The sequence below is a fragment of the Ovis aries genome, chromosome 5 (genome assembly GCF_016772045.2).
Source record: "Ovis aries strain OAR_USU_Benz2616 breed Rambouillet chromosome 5, ARS-UI_Ramb_v3.0, whole genome shotgun sequence".
NCBI lineage: Eukaryota > Metazoa > Chordata > Mammalia > Artiodactyla > Bovidae > Ovis > Ovis aries.
The window spans coordinates 15,160,755-15,178,111 of record NC_056058.1 but is presented as its reverse complement, the minus strand read 5'-3'; the positions used below and the strand labels follow the sequence as shown (position 1 = coordinate 15,178,111).

The 17,357-nt window shown below is 39.8% G+C and overlaps 1 protein-coding gene across 2 annotated transcripts in view; it reads left to right on the top strand.

Annotated features, from left to right (window-relative positions):
• The window catches only part of LOC101106326 (adhesion G protein-coupled receptor E3-like), a 142,939-nt gene that overhangs the window by 16,018 nt on the left and 109,564 nt on the right, over positions 1-17,357 (top strand). The window contains exons 7-11 of one of the 2 annotated variants that reach the window (XM_042250060.2): positions 64-125; positions 2,079-2,162; positions 3,776-3,953; positions 7,355-7,474; positions 8,579-8,772. In XM_042250060.2, coding sequence (XP_042105994.1) covers positions 64-125; positions 2,079-2,162; positions 3,776-3,953; positions 7,355-7,474; positions 8,579-8,772 — 638 coding nt within the window. The remainder of the gene's footprint in view (positions 1-63; positions 126-2,078; positions 2,163-3,775; positions 3,954-7,354; positions 7,475-8,578; positions 8,773-17,357) is intronic. The other variant, XM_060416301.1, reaches the window with a different exon arrangement.

The window sequence follows — 17,357 nt, the reverse complement described above, 5'->3', positions numbered from 1 at the left end:
ACTGGGAAGAAACATTTCTGTTTTTCTTTTTTTTTTTTTTTTGAATTCTCATTCTATTTCTAGGAATCAACCCTAGGTCCCCTATCCCAACCCAAGTTACATTTTCGGAAGACTATAAACAACAGGTATGTTTCCATCTTTGTAAGTCTGTGTTTGGTGCCCACCACCAGTATGTGGAAATAAACAGTAATTACAAATAAAATACTCTTAGAGGGAATATGCTTAAATATAAAATATAAAACAAGCATTCAAATCAATCTCCCCACACCTGCCAGCGCACATATACATAATGGTCTCTGGGGATAAAAAGGTGTTTCTTGATATTAATATTTTTGCATCATCTCCCATTTCTTCCATATTTTGTTTTAGCGATTGCTTTCTTTCTGAGCAACAATGTATTGTTTGGAGAATATATGGCAGCCATGAAGTGTTCTCAGTCAACACTAGTTCTGTACAGAATTAATTATAAAAAAGACGCCATCTGGGACTTCCCTGGTGGTCCAGTGGTTAAGATTCTGTGCGTCCAATCCCTGGTCACAGAACTAAGATTTCGCATGCTAAATGGCATGGCCATATTATTATAAAAAAAAAAAAAACAGTAAGCATCCACACCCCCTCAATTTAACCATCATTATGGTTGATATAATTTCACTGTTGCAAGTGCTGTGTGTTATTGCAAAGAAATCTTTCAAAAGTGACTTACAAAACAAACGTATGTTACATCGGGACAATATGGAAATCAATATTACACCCATAAGATGAATTTTCAAAATTCAATCCTTTGTTTCATTAAGTTATTTGCAGTTTGATCTAAATTGCCCAGTGTCATATAGAACTTATAGGACTTAAAAAACATGCCTTCTAGACCATGTAGGTTAAAGTGCACTTTTGGAAAACAGACTGTCTCTAGTCACAGTCAAAAATAAAGGTAAATGAAATATTAGCTATAAAAAAGAACACATTTGAGTCAATTCAATGAGGTGGAGGAAACTGGAGTCTATTATACAGAGTGAAGTAAGTCAGAAAGAGAAATGCCAATACAGTATATTAACACATATATATGGAATTTAGAAAGATGGTAATGATGACCCTATATGCAAGACCGCAAAAGAGACACAGATGTAAAGAACAGACTTTTGGACTATGTGGGAGAAGGCGAGGGTGGGATGATTTGCGAGAATAGCATTGATACATGTATATTATCAAATGCAAAATAGATGAACAGTGCACGTTCAATGGATGAAGCAGGGCACTCAAAGCCGGTGCTCTGGAACAATGCAGAAAGATGGGATGGGGAGGGAAGAGGGAGGGGGAATCAGGATTGGGGGACACATGTACACCCATGGCTGATTCATGCTGATGTATGGCAAAATCCCCACAATATTGTATACTCCAATTAAAATTAATTAATTAATTTTTAAAAAAAGAAATTACACACAAACCAGAAAAAACAGTAGAGTGGGAGGAGAATAAATAAAGCTGGGGAAAAAAGAATAAAGGTGAATATGTTATAAAGATTGTTTTTGTTAACATGGACAGTGGAAAGACATGTTTACATCATTATCTCTTATACACAAAGGTTATATAGAAATAAATATTTTATATAAAATATATAAAAATAGAAATAAATTTTAATATTTTGACCATTATGAATGGCATTTGATTGTTTCACTTCCATCCCCCGAAGTTGATATATTCAAATTGCCCCTCCTCCAATTTTAATTTTCTCAGTGAGAAAAAAGATATTAACTTAATAGTTGGGAATATTTAGGCATTTTTGACAGGTAAGCTCTCTAGAAATTATTTTTGAGAGTAATGAGGTGGGTGTTGAACTGATTCACTCTTTTCAAATGGATACCCACTAGTCCCAAAACAATGTATTGAACTTTATTTAGATTGTGTGTGTGTTAAACTCCAGCAAGTATGTTTAATTTTGCCATCTTGCATTCACAGATATGTGAGAGTATTTCTCTGCCAGGACCAACTGTTTTAATAAAGCTTCTGAGAACTTGAGAACAACCTCTGGATGCGTCTAACTGAATGAAAGCCAATGACATGTTTCTATTCTTTCCTTTTAGGGCACCACCAAGGACCCAAATACCCCTGTTTCCATGGTGACCAAAGGAGTACCAGAAGATAACAACGTCACACTTGTGTTACAGGTTTGAAATCATTCCCAGTTTCTGTGAATGTTTTCTCACAGTAGATAAGTCTCCATCTTTTCCTTCCTCCAATATGCCTGAAGGAATTAATTATAAGTTAGATGGGACAAATTGTTTTTCCTTTCTGGGTCTCCACATCACAGGACAAATCCAAACTGCACGTGTCGATTTTTAACCTTATCTCTAGAGGTCTCTCCCTTCCCTCTTTTCTGAAAATAAACATTTTCCCATATTGGATGACAATTGACTGTTTCTTCAGGGGTATACTAAAAAGCTGTAAGAGAAAGCACAAATGCAGGGGAATTTAGCAGAAAAGCAAAGGTGAGACCAGGTAGCATGGGTACGTTCTCAGTCGCTCAGTCGTGTCCGACTCCTGGCAACCCCACGGACTATAGCCCACCAGGCTCCTCTGTCCATGGGACTTTCCAGGCAGGAATACTGGAGAGGGTTGCCATTTCCTCCTCCAGGGGATCGTCTCCACCCAGGAAACCAGGTAGAAGGTGATGCAAAATCTAGGACCAGTGAATTAAAAACATTCAATTACTTCACAATGGAATGAAGTGAGAGTGTAAGGTCTGAGTTTCTTCCATCTTTGTTTAAACATTCACGCCTTTTCCCTACACTGTTCCCTTCTTCTGCTATTAGGCAATAGAAATATTCCCAGAGAAAGCTCTTAGTTATGGAAGCTTTCAAGAAATATCTGGAAAATAGAAACTGTAATTGTACTCCTGCCTGGAAAATCCCATGGACAGAGGAGCCTGGTGGGCTGCAGTCCATGGGGTCGCAAAGGGTCAGACACGACTGAGCGACTTCACTTTCCCTTTTCACTTTCATGCATTAGAGGAGGAAATGGCAACACACTCCAGTGTTCTTGCCTGGAGAATCCCAGGGACAGGGGAGCCTGGTGGGTTGCTGTCTCTGGGGTCGCACAGAGTCGGACACGACTGAAGCGACTTAGCAGCAGCAGCAGTAGTTTCCTTTTATGATTTCCTCCTAGACAATAGCCATTTTCACAACCACTACTTTTTTGTTTATTCATCTTTCATTCTTTACAAAATTTTTATTGGTATATCACATTCTATTTTTTATTTATTCCTAAGTATTTTGTTCTTGTTTAAAATTTTTATTGGAGTATAGTTAATTGACAATGTTGTTAGTTTCAGGTGTATAGCAAAGACATTCAGTTATATATATATATTCATTCTTTTACAGCTCCTTTTCCTATATAGGTATTGTAGAATGTGGAGTATAGGTCCCTGTGCTATACAGTAGGTCTGTGTATGTTAATCCCAATTTCCTAATTTGTCCCTCTCTGCATCCTGTGTTTCCCCTTTGATAATCATTAGTTTGTTTTAGAAATCTGTGAGTCTGTTTCTATTTTATAAACGCACTTACAATTTTTAAATTTATTTTTTTTTCCATTATGGTTTATCACAGGATAGTGAATGTAGTTCCCTGTGCTCTACAGTAGGACCTTGTTTTTTATCCATCCTATGTATAGTAGTTAGCATCTGTTAATCCCAAACTTCCAGTCTATCCCTCTCCTACCCCTCTCCCTCTCGGCAACCACAAGTCTGCTCTCTACATCTGCACACTCACTATTTGTATGGCAGGAAATAGCTGATTCTTTTGGCAACTTCAGCAACATCACCACCAAGCCATCTCAGGAACATAAGGAAGAAACCGCCCGTTTTGCGACACAGTATCTTGACAGAGTGCAGTCGGCAGCCTATGAAGCTGCCCTCAATCGACCCACAGGAGGAACGCTGAGGAGAGAGTCACAATTTATGGGTAAGCTGCAGTCATAGATACTCAGGCAGACTCTCAAACTTAATTGGGTTCAGGAAATGCTGGTTGAGGCAGAAAACAGCCTTCTCTTTCTTTACACTGGCAAAATCTGTGTATGTACTTGACATGAAATATCTTATTTCTCTTCAGAACCCTAAGTTTGCATTGGATGAGGCTTGAAAGTTCATTTGACTGGACCATCCATTCATCTTTCAAGTCTAATCTGTTTTTAAAGTGAATCTTTTGTGGCTATGTGTACTGTCACTTTTAATCCTAGAGTCACCCTAGGGTTCTTAGGTACAAATCTTTATCAAGGATACACTGAAGGATAAAGCAGTCTTTACTCTTAGAATTAGCAAGGCTTCCATGGGCATAAAGAGCACCTAGTCAAGTGTCTGATGCCTAAAACGATTTGTGCTGTGTACTTAGCCACTCAGTCTTGTCAGACTCTTTGTGACTCTGGACTGTAGCCTGCCAGGCTCCTCTGTCCATGAAATTCCACAGGCAAGAATATTGGAGTGGGGTGCCATTTCCTCCTCCAGAGGATCTTCCTGACTCATTGAACCCAAATTTCCTGTGTCTCCTGCATTGTAGGAGAATTCTTTACCCGATGAGCCATCAGAGAAGCACCCTAGAAGTATTTACTAATAGTCAAATGAATGAATGAATATATGAACAGAAAAGCTGTGGTGCTGTCATCAATTAGAGGATATTTCCACTTTAAGAAATTATTTTGGTGAAGTATAGTTATCCCCCTCACAACCTCTAAGTTTTCAGACTCTTCTTTCCTGCTGACATCATGTGTAAGCAATGATATCTCACTATAGTTTTATCTGCATATCACTGATTACTAGTGGATTAGATGTCTCTATTTTATGCTGGCCATTAGGTTTCTTTTTTGTGATTATTCTGATTTATATTTTTTGTCCAATATCCCTTATCCTTTTACTCTTTGTCCATTGTGTTTTTGGGTTTTATCTTATTGATATTTAGGAGCTTTTTACATATGATGGACCTCATTTATGTCTCTAAATATCTTCTGCCAATCTGTGGTTTGTTGAAAGGATGTTTGAGTGGAGATGTTTTCACTTTTGATGTACTCAAACTTCTCTGTATTAGAGAGGAGGTGAGGAATATAGCGAATGTCAGGGAAGCAGTTTGTGATGCTAATTAGAGTGAATAGAGTAGGCTTGGAAAGAAGGCAGATTTGTGAGAAGACTTGAAGAAGAAAAAGTAAGCTACATGCATATCTGGGGGTGAATGATATGGTCAGAGGGCTTGAGGTGAGCATTCCTGGTGTTTTGGAGATACTTGCAGAGTGACTGAAGGTGACTGGACAAGGAACTGATGCAAGGCAAGATCAAGCAGGGTCCTCCTGGGAATTGTAACAGCACTGACTTTTATTCAGGGAGACCCTATCTGATTCACATTTTGAAAGGATCCCACTGGCTGCTCTGGGAGAACAATGAATGCAGTTAGATGATTGGGATGAGCCAGGAGAGATCTCCTGGTGGGCCAGATGAAGTCAGTGCCCCAAATCAGATTCACACCAAGGTTGGTGTCTTTTTAGCAAAAGGTCTGGATTTGCTGCCAGGATGCATGTGGAGTTTGAGAGAAAGAGAAAGTTTGGTGCTGAAGTTGATTAATATGTAGATGATGAAAATATTTAGCTTATTCAAAACAAAAGAAGCTGAAGAGTGAGTATGGAGAGATGAAGGGAAGAAAGAAGATGTCTTATGATTCTTTTTTTAATTAAGTTTTTTGGGAGTATGGTCGCCTTGCAGTGTTGTGTTAGTTTCAACTATATAGCAAGGTGAGTCAGCTACTTTTTTTTCTATTTCCTTCCCATTTAGGTCACCACAGAGCACTGAGTAGAGTCTCCTGTGCTAGAAAGTAGCTTCTCATTAGTTATCTATTTTATTTGTTGTTAGTTTTTAGTCGCAAAGTCACATCCAACCCTTTGAGACCCCATGGACTGTAGCCTGCCAAGTTCCTCTGTCCATGGGATTTCCCAGGGAAGAATACTAGAGCGGGTTGCCATTTCCTCACCAAAGGATCTTCCTGACCCAGGGACAGAATTCGCATCTCTGGCATCTCCTGCATTGGCAGGCAGATTCTTTACCTCTGAGCCACCTGGGAAGCCCAAAGTATCAATAGTAAATGACATATTGTTGTTCAGTCACTCAGTCATGTCCGACTCTTTGTGACCCCATGGACTGCAGCAGCCAGACTTGCTTGTCCTTCACTATCTCCTGAAGCTTGCTCAAACTCATGTCCATTGAGTCAGTGATGCCACCCAACCATCTCATCCTCTGTCTCCCCCTTCTCCTGCCACCTTCGATCTTTCCCAGTATCAGGGCCTTTTCTAATGAGTCGGCTCTTCGCATCAGGTGGCCAAAGGATTTGAGCTTCAGCTTCAGCATTAGTCCTTCCAATGAATATTCAGGAGTGTTTCCTTTAGGATTGACTGATTTGATCTCCTTGCAGTCCAAGGGACTCTCAAGAGTCTTCTCCAACACCACAGTTCATGAGCATCAGTTCTTCAGTGTTCAGTCTTCTTTATGGTCCAGCTCTCACATCCATACATAACTACTGGAAAAACCATAGCTTTGACTATACAGACCTTTGTTGGCAAAGTAATGTCTCTGCTTAATATGCTGTTTAGCTTTGTCATAGCTTTTCTTCCAAGGAACAAGCATCTTTTAATTTCATCACGGCAGTCACTGTCCACAATGATCTTGAAGTCCAAGAAAGTAAAGTCCATCACTGTTTCCATTGTTTCCCCATCTATTTGCATGAAGTGATGGGACCAGATGCCAGGATCTTAGTTTTTTGAATGTTGAGTTTTAAGCCAATTTTTTCACTCTCCTCTTTCACCTTCTTCAAGAGGCTCTTTAGTTCCTCTTTGCTTTCTGCTGTAAGAGTGGTGTCATCTACATAAGTAAGTTCAGTCATTCCTTTGTGTCCAACTCTGCGACCCCATGTACTGCAGCATGCCAGGTTTCCTTGCATATCTGAGGTTATTTATATATTGAATTTGTTCCCTCCAATAAGAGACTGGGTACCCAAATAAAGCCAACAGCTTCTATGTGTCCACTCCAACTCCATCACCCAAACTCCAGTTTTCATCTGAAGCTCCTACAGTTGTCATTTTTTTAATTTAATTTTTATTTATTTTTCTGCCATACCATGCAGCATGTGGGATCTTGGTTCCCTGAACAGGGATCAAACCCATACCCCTTGCATTGGGAGCATGGATTCCTAACCACTGGGCACCAGGGAAGTCCTTGTCATTTTTTCAAATGAGATGGACAGGAGATTATATTTTAAAATAAGTGTTTATAAGGATTTCCAACATTCATGCAGATTTTCTGTTTTTTTGTTTGTTTGTTTGTTTGTTTTAGTTATTGAAGCGCTGACCATCAAGAATGGTTGCAAAACAGAAAATGAGATAGTTAAATTACAGATTGAAAAGGAGACAATGGACATCGATTGCACTATTGTCACTGGAGGAGGAACTGGAGGTAACAGAAATTACCTAAATTATCTCAACATCTCTAGAATTGGGAGCAGGGAAACTTACTCATTTTTTATTGAGTTATATTAACAATTAATACACAATATTATACTAATTTCATGCAGGCGTGCATGCTAGGTCGCTTCAGTTCTGTCCAACTTTGTGCCACCCTATGGACTATAGCCCACCAGGCTTCTCTGTCCATGGGGATTCTCAAGGTAAGAATACTGGAGTATTCTTGCCTTGAGTTTCCATGCCCTCCCCCAAGGGATCTTCCTGACCCAGGGATCGAACCCATGTCACCTGTGGCTCCTGCACTACAGGCGAATTCTTTACCACTGAGCAGCAATTCTTTACCAGGGAATTCTTTACCAGGGAAGCTCAATTTCAGGAATACAACAGGCTGATCTGATGCTTTTATACGTTATGAATGATCACCTCAGTATACAAAATTGTTACAATATCCTTGACTATATTCTCTATTTGTAATTACATCTTTGTGACATATATTTTGCAGCTGAAAGTTGGTACCTCTTAATCCCCATCACCCTTCTTCTCCCCATGCCCCCTTCATATTCTCTCCTCTCAAAACCACCACTTTGTTTTCTGTGTCCATGAATCTGTTTCTCTTTTGTCTTGTGTTTTAGATTCTACATAAAAGTGAAATCATGTGGGATTTGTTTTTCTCTGTCTGACTTATTTCGCTAACATAACATCATACCCTCCAGGTCCATCCATGTTGCTGCAAATGGAAAGACTTCATTCTTTTTATGGTTGTGTAATATTCCATTGTGTATATATACCACTTCTTTATCCATTCATCTATGGGAGGACACTTAGATTGCTTCCGTATCTTGACTATTGTAAACTGTGCTGCTAGGGACAGAGGGGATATCTCTACTAGAATCCAGACATAGCCATAACATCCTGCAAGTGGAAAGATTTTGGAATATCTCCCATCTATTTTTCAAGGATGTATGGTCTAATAAATTAGGATTCAGAGTCCTACATTCCATATCTGACTCCTAAGAAACTGGCCAGATAAATCCTTAACTGGCAACACATTCCCCAGTCTCCTCCTCAGGTTCATCGGTTCTTTGCTTCCTTTCAGGTGCTGTGGTCTTTATTTCTTACAAGTCTTTCGAATCCATCTTAGATGGCTCCTTTGTGTCTAAGGAAAACCTAACTCTTAATGAAAAGCTGGATCACTTTCAACTGAATTCCAAGGTGATAAGTGGTACCACAGGATGCAAGAAGAATTGTTCCCTGGCCAAACCCGTGAACTTCACGTTTCACCATATACAGGTGGGCAAAGTATCCACTTGTTTGAGCACCTAGAAATTTCTACTGATCATACCTATAAACGTAGTAGTGAAAAAGTATGGCTTTTACAATCAGTTCTTTCTGCCCAGGCTGATTTATCAGGAATTGCTGATGGAGATTTGAAATTCAACCCAGTCTTTGGTTAAGAGTTACTCCAAAAATTACATGATGGGAATTATTCCTTCAATAGACTAAAAAGTGATTTAAAAAAAAAAACTGTAGCCGTATTTACTCTTGGGAAATGAACAAATAAACGTGTCTCTTTACAATCCCATGGACCAGAGCCAGCCAGGCTCCTCCATCCATGGAATTTTCCAGGAACAAATATTGAAGTGGGTTGGCACTTTCTCCTCCAGGGGATTCCTCCCAACCCAGAGATCAAACCAGTGTCTCCTGCACTGGCAGGCAGATTCTTTACCACTGAGCCACCAGGGAAGCCGAGGATGTTCATAGTAAAGTCTTTAAAGAAAAATCATCAAGTCACATACTTTAAGTATGTACAGTTATATTTGTCAAGTATTCCTCAATAAAGCTGGAAAAAATAAAAGACTCAACTTAATCAGAATCCAACAACACATTAAAAAGATCCTACACCACGACCAAGTGGGCTTTATCCCAGGGATGCAAGGATTCTTCAATTTCCGCAAATCAATCAATGTAATTCACCACATTAACAAATTGAAAAATAAAAGCCATGTCATTATCTCAATAGATGCAGAGAAAGCCTTTGACAAAATTCAACATCCATTTATGATAAAAACTCTCCAGAAAGCAGGAATACAAGGAACATTCCTCAACATAATAAAAGCTATATATGACAAACCCACAGCAAACATTATCCTCAATGGTGGAAAATTGAAAGCATTTCCCCTAAAGTCAGGAACAAAACAAGGGTGCCCACTCTCACCACTACTATTCAACATAGTTCTGGAAGTTTTGGCCACAGCAATCAGAGCAGAAAAAGAAATAAAAGGAATCCAAATTGGAAAAGAAGAAGTCAAACTCTCACTGTTTGCAGATGACATGAGCCTCTACATAGAAAACCCTAAAGACCCCACCAGAAAATTACTAGAGCTAATCAATGAATATAGTAAAGTTGCAGGATATAAAATCAACACACAGAAATCCCTTGCATTCCTATACACTAATAATGAGAAAGTAGAAAAAGAAATTAAGGAAACAATTCCATTCACCATTGCAACAAAAAGAATAAAATACTTAGGAATATATCTACCTAAAGAAACGAAAGACCTATATATAGAAAACTATAAAACACTGATGAAAGAAATAAAAGAGGACACTAATAGATGGAGAAATATACCATGTTCATGGATCGGAAGAATCAATACAGTGAAAATGAGGATACTACCCAAAGCAATCTACAGATTCAATGCAATCCCTATCAAGCTACCAGTGGTATTTTTCACAGAGCTAGAACAAATAATTGCACAATTTATATGGAAATACAAAAAACCTCAAATAGCCAAAGCAATCTTGAGAATGAAGAATGGAACTGGAGGATCAACCTGCCTGACTTCAGTCTCTACTAAGCCACAGTAATCAAGACAGTATGGTACTGGCACAAAGACAAATATAGATGAATGGAACAAAATAGAAAGCCCAGAGATAAATCCACACACCTATGGAACCTTATGTTTGACAAAGGAGGCAAGAATATACAATGGAGTAAAGACAATCTCTTTAACAAGTGATGCTGGGAAAACTGGTCAACCACTTGTAAAAGAATGAAACTAGAACACTTTCTAACACCATACACAAAAATAAACTCAAAATGGATTAAAGATCTAAACGTAAGACCAGAAACTATAAAACTCCTAGAGGAGAACATAGGTAAAACACTCTCTGACATAAATCATAGCAGGATCCTCTATGACCCACCTCCCAGAATACTGGAAATAAAAGCAAAAATAAACAAATGGGATCTAATTAAAATTAAAAGCCTCTGCACAACAAAGGAAAATATAAGTAAGGTGAAAAGACAGCCTTCTGAATGGGAGAAAATAATAGCAAATGAAGCAACTGACCAACAACTAATCTCAAAAATATACAAGCAACTCATACAGCTAAATTCCAGAAAAAATAAACAACCCAATCAAAAAATGGGCCAAAGAACTAAATAGACATTTCTCCAAAGAAGACATACAGATGGTTAACAAACACATGAAAGGATGCTCAGTTCAGTTCAGTTCAGTTCAGTTCAGTCGCTCAGTCATGTCCAACTCTTTGCGACCCCATGAATAGCAGCACGCCAAACCTCCCTGTCCATCACCAACTCCCGGAATTCACTCACACTCGCGATCATCAAGTCAGTGATGCCATCCAACCATCTCATCCTCGGTCGTCCCCTTCCCCTCCTGCCCCCAATCCCTCCCAGCATCAAAGTCTTTTCCAATGAGTCAACTGTTCACATGAGGTGGCCAAAGTACTGGAGCTTCAGCTTTAGCATCATTCCTTCCAGAGAAATCCCAGGATTGATCTCCTTCAGAATGGACTGGTTGGATCTCCTTGCAGTCCAAGGGACTCTCAAGAGTCTTCTCCAACACCACAGTTCAAAAGCATCAATTCTTCAGCGCTCGGCCTTCTTCACAGTCCAACTCTCACATCCATACATGACTACTGGAAAAACCATAGTCTTGACTAGATGGACCTTAGTCAGCAAAGTAATGTCTCTGCTTTTGAATACACTATCTAGGTTGGTCATAACTTTTCTTCCAAGGAGTAAGCGTCTTTTCATTTCATGGCTGCAGTCACCATCTGCAGTGATTCTGGAGCCCAAAAAAATAAAGTCTGACACTGTTTCCACTGTTTCCCCATCTATTTCCCATGGAGTGATGGGACCGGATGCCATGATCTTCGTTTTCTGAATGTTGAGCTTTAAGCCAACTTTTTCAGTCTCCTCTTTTACTTTCATCAAGAGGCTCTTTAATTCCTCTTCACTTTCTGCCATAAGGGTGGTGTCATCTGCATATCTGAGGTTATTGATGTTTCTCCCAGCAATCTTGATTCCAGCTTGTGTTTCTTCCAGTCCAGCGTTTCTCATTATGTACTCGGCATATAAGTCAAATAAGCAGGGTGACATATACAGCCTTGATGTATACCTTTTCCTATTTGGAACCAGTCTGTTGTTCCATGTCCAGTTCTAACTGTTGCTTCCTGGCTTGCATACAGATTTCTCAAGAGGCAAGTTAGGTGATCTGGTATTCCCATCTCTTTCAGAATTTTCCACAGTTTAATGAGATCCACACAGTCAAAGGCTTTGGCATAGTCAATAAAGCAGAAATAGATGTTTTTCTGGAACTCTCTTGCTTTTCAATGATCCAGCGGATGTTGGCAATTTGATCTCTGGTTCCTCTGCCTTTTCTAAAACCAGCTTGAACATCTGGAAGTTCACGGTTCATGTATTGCTGAAGGCTGGCTTGGAGAATTGTGAGCATTACTTTCCTAGCATGTGAGATGGGTGCAATTGTGCAATAGTTTGAGCATTCTTTGGCATTGCCTTTCTTTGGGATTGGAATGAAAACTGACCTTTTCCAGTCCTGTGGCCACTGCTGAGTTTTCCAAATTTGCTGACATATTGAGTGCAGCACTTACAGCATCATCTTTCAGGATTTGAAATAGTTCAACTGGAATTCCATCACCTCCACTAGCTTTGTTCATAGTGATGCTTCCTAAGGCCCACTTGACTTCACATTCCAAGATGTCTGGCTCTAGATGAGTGATCACACCATCGTGATTATCCAGGTCGTGAAGATCCTTTTTGTACAGTTCTTCTGTTTATTCTTGCCATCTCTTCTTAATATCTTCTGCTTGTGTTAGGTCCATACCATTTTTGTCCTTTATCTAGCCCATCTTTGCATAAAATGTTCCCTTGGTATCTCTGATTTTCTTGAAGAGATCTCTAGTCTTTCCCATTCTGTTGTTTTCCTCTGTTTTTTTGCATTGATAGCTGAAGAAGGCTTTCTTATCTCATCTTGCTATTCTTTGGAACTCTGCATTCAGATGCTTATATCTTTCCTTTTCTCCTTGGCTTTTCACTTCTCTTCTTTTCACAGCTATTTGTAAGGCTTCCCCAGACAGCCATTTTGCTTTTTTGCATTTCTTTTCCATGGGGATAGCCTTGATCCCTGTCTCTTGTACAATGTCACGAACCTCATTCCATAGTACATCAGGCACTCTATCTATCAGATCTAGGCCTTTAAATCTATTTCTCACTTCCACTGTATAATCATAAGGGATTTGATTTAGGTCATACCTGTATGGTCTAGCAGTTTTCCCTGCTTTCTTCAATTTAAGTCTGAATTTGGTAATAAGGAGTTCGTAGTCTGAGCCACAGTCAGCTCCTGGTCTTGTTTTTGTTGACTGTATAGAACTTCTCCATCTTTGGCTGCAGAGAACATAATCAGTCTGACTTCAGTGTTAACCATCTGGTGATGTCCATGTGTAGAGTCTTCTCTTGTGTTGTTGGAAGAGGGTGTTTGCTATGACCAGTGAATTATCTTGGCAAAACTCTATTAGTCTTTGCCCTGCTTCATTCCGTATTCCAAGGCCAAATTTGCATGTACCTCCAGGTGTTTCTTGACTTCCTACTTTTGCATTCCAGTCCCCTATAATGGAAAGGACATCTTTTTTGGGTGTTAGTTCTATAAGGTCTTGTAGATCTTCATAGAACCGTTCAACTTCAGTTTCTTCAGTGTTACTTGTTGGGGCATAGACTTGGATTACCATGATATTGAATGGTTTGCCTTGGAAACGAACAGAGATCATTCTGTCGTTTTTGAGATTGCATCCAAGTACTGCATTTCAGACTCTTCTGTTGACCATGATGGCTACTCCATTTCTTCTGAGGGATTCCTGCCCGCAGTAGTAGATATAATGGTCATCTGAGTTAAATTCACCCATTCCAGTCCATTTTAATTCGCTGATTCCTAGAATGTTGACGTTCACTCTTGCCATCTCCTGTTTGACCACTTCCAATTTGCCTTGATTCATGGACCTGACATTCCAGGTTTCTATGCAATATTGCTCTTTATGGCATCGGACCTTGCTTCTATCACCAGTCACATCCACAGCTGGGTATCGTTTTTGCTATGGCTCCATCCCTTCATTCTTTCTGGAGTTATTTCTCCACTGACCTCCAGTAGTATATTAGGCACCTACTGACCTGGGGAGTTCCTCTTTCAGTATCCTATCATTTTGCTTTTTCACACTGTTCATGGGGTTCTCAAGGCAAAAATACTGAAGTGGTTTGCCATTCCCTTCTCCAGTGGACCACATTCTGTCAGACCTCTCCACCATGATCCGCCTGTCTTGGGTTGCCCCATGGGCATGGCTTAATTTCATTGTGTTAGACAAGGCTGTGGTCCTAGAGTGATTAGATGGACTAGATTTCTGTGAGTATGGTTTCAGTGTGTCTGCCCTCTGATGCCCTCTTGCAACACCTACCGTCTTACTTGGGTTTCTCTTACCTTGGGCATGGACTATCTCTTCATGGCTGCTCCAGCAAAGCACAGCCGATTCTCCTTACCTTGGATGAGGGGTGTCTCCTACCACCGCCCTTTCTGACCTTCAATGTGGGATGGTTCCTCTAGGCCCTCCTGCACCCAGGCAGCCACCACTCCTTGGGTGTGGGGTTGCTCAACATCACTCATTATCAGAGAAATGCAAATCAAGACCACAATGAGGTACCATTTCACACCAGCCAGAATGGCTGCGTTCCAAAAGTCTACAAGCAATAAATGCTGGAGAGGGTGTGGAGAAAGGGAACCCTCTTACACTGTTGGTGGGAATGCAAACTAGTACAGCCACTATGGAGAACAGTGTGGAGATTCCTTAAAAAAAAAAAAAAAAAACTGGAAATAGAGCTGCCTTATGATCTAGCAATCCCAATGCTGGGCATACACACTGAGAAAACCAGAATTGAAAGGGACACATGCACCCCGATGTTCATCACAGCACTGTTTGTAATAGCCAGGACATGGAAGCAACCTAGATGTCCATCAGCAGATGAATGGATAAGAAAGCTGTGGTACATATACACAATGGAGTATTACTCGGCCATTAAAAAGAATACATTTGTTTTTTTTTTTTTTTTTTTTTTAATTTTTATTTTTACTTTATTTTACTTTACAATACTGTATTGGTTTTGCCATACATTGACATGAATCCACCACAGGTGTACATGCGTTCCCAAACATGAACCCCCCTCCCATCTCCCTCCCCATAACATCTCTCTGGGTCATCCCAGTGCACCAGCCCCAAGCATCCTGTATCCTGCATCGGACATAGACTGGAGATTCAATTCTTACATGATAGTATACATGTTTCAGTGCCATTCTCCCAAATCATCCCACCCTCTCCCTCTGAGTCCAAAAGTCTGCTGTATACATCTGTGTCTTTTTTGCTGTCTTGCATACAGGGTCATCATTGCCATCTTTCTAAATTCCATATATATGTGTTAGTATACTGTATTGGTGTTTTTCTTTCTGGCTTACTTCACTCTGTATAATCAGCTCCAGTTTCATCCATCTCATCAGAACTGATTCAAATGTATTCTTTTTACTGGCTGAGTAATACTCCATTGTGTATATGTACCACAGCTTTCTTATCCATTCTTTTTTTTTTTTTCATTTTTTTTTTTTAAATTTTAAAATCTTTAATTCTTACATGCATTCCCAAACATGAACCCCCTCCCACCTCCCCTCCCCATAACATCTTTCTGGGTCATCCCCATGCACCAGCCCCAAGCATGCTGCATCCTGCGTCAGACATAGACTGGCGATTCAATTCACATGATAGTATACATGTTAGAATGTCATTCTCCCAAATCATCCCACCCTCTCCCTCTCCCTCTGAGTCCAAAAGTCCGTTATACACAGTGAAACTAGATCACTTTCTAACACCGCACACAAAAATAAACTCAAAATGGATTAAAGATCTAAATGTAAGATCAGAAACTATAAAACTCCTAGAGGAGAACATAGGCAAAACACTCTCAGACATAAATCACAGCAGGATCCTCTATGATCCACCTCCCAGAATTCTGGAAATAAAAGCAAAAATAAACAAATGGGATCTAATTAAAATTAAAAGCTTCTGCACAACAAAGGAAAATATAAGCAAGGTGAAAAGACAGCCTTCTGAATGGGAGAAAATCATAGCAAATGAAGCAACTGACAAACAACTAATCTCAAAAATATACAAGCAATTTCTGCAGCTCAACTCCAGAAAAATAAACGACCCAATCAAAAAATGGGCCAAAGAACTAAATAGACATTTCTCCAAAGAAGACATACGGATGGCTAACAAACACATGAAAAGATGCTCAACATCACTCATTATTCGAGAAATGCAAATCAAAACCACAATGAGGTACCACTTCACACCAGTCAGAATGGCTGCGATCCAAAAATCTGCAAGCAATAAATGCTGGAGAGGGTGTGGAGAAAAGGGAACCCTCCTACACTGTTGGTGGGAATGCAAACTAGTACAGCCACTATGGAGAACAGTGTGGAGATTCCTTAAAAAATTGCAAATAGAACTACCTTATGACCCAGCGATCCCACTTCTGGGCATACACACCGAGGAAACCAGAATTGAAAGAGACACATGTACCCCAATGTTCATCGCAGCACTGTTTATAATAGCCAGGACATGGAAACAACCTAGATGTCCATCAGCAGATGAATGGATAAGAAAACTTTGGTACATATACACAATGGAGTATTACTCAGCAGTTAAAAAGAATTCATTTGAATCAGTTCTGATGAGATGGATGAAACTGGAGCCGATTATACAGAGTGAAGTAAGCCAGAAAGAAAAACACCAATACAGTATACTAACACATATATATGGAATTTAAAAAGAATACATTTGAATCAGTTCTAATGAGGTGGATGAAGCTGGAGCCGACTATACAGAGTGAAGTAAGCCAGAAAGAAAAACACCAATACAGTATACTAACACATATATATGGAATTTAGAAAAATGGTAACGATAACCCTGTATGCGAGACAGCAAAAGAGACACAGATGTATTGAACAGTCTTTTGGACTCTGTGGGAGAGGGAGAGGGAGAGGGTGGGATGATTTGGGAGAATGGCATTGAAACATGTATACTATCATGTAAGAAAAGAATCGCCAGTCGAGGTTCGATGCAGGATACAGGATGTTTGGGGCTGGTGCACTGGGATGACCCAGAGAAATGGTATGGGGAGGGAGGTGGGAGGGGGGTTTAGGATTGGGAACTCATGTACACCCGTGGCGGATTCATGTTGATGTATGGCAAAACCAATACAGTATTGTAAAGTAAAAGTAAAATTTTTAAAATTTAAAAAAAAAAGAAATGTTAGGGACTCTTACGTCCTGGCCATTAGAATAGAATACCTAAAGTATCTCCATCAGAGTGGATCCCTGGGAGTCTCTAAGGAACCCAGAGAGCTCAAGAATAGGCTTTGCTTTACATAAGCCCGAACATCGGCTCCAAAGATGTTCATATTCTCCAGGATTCCCTCAATGCAGAAGACTTCCTCTAGTCACTTCCCCAAATGA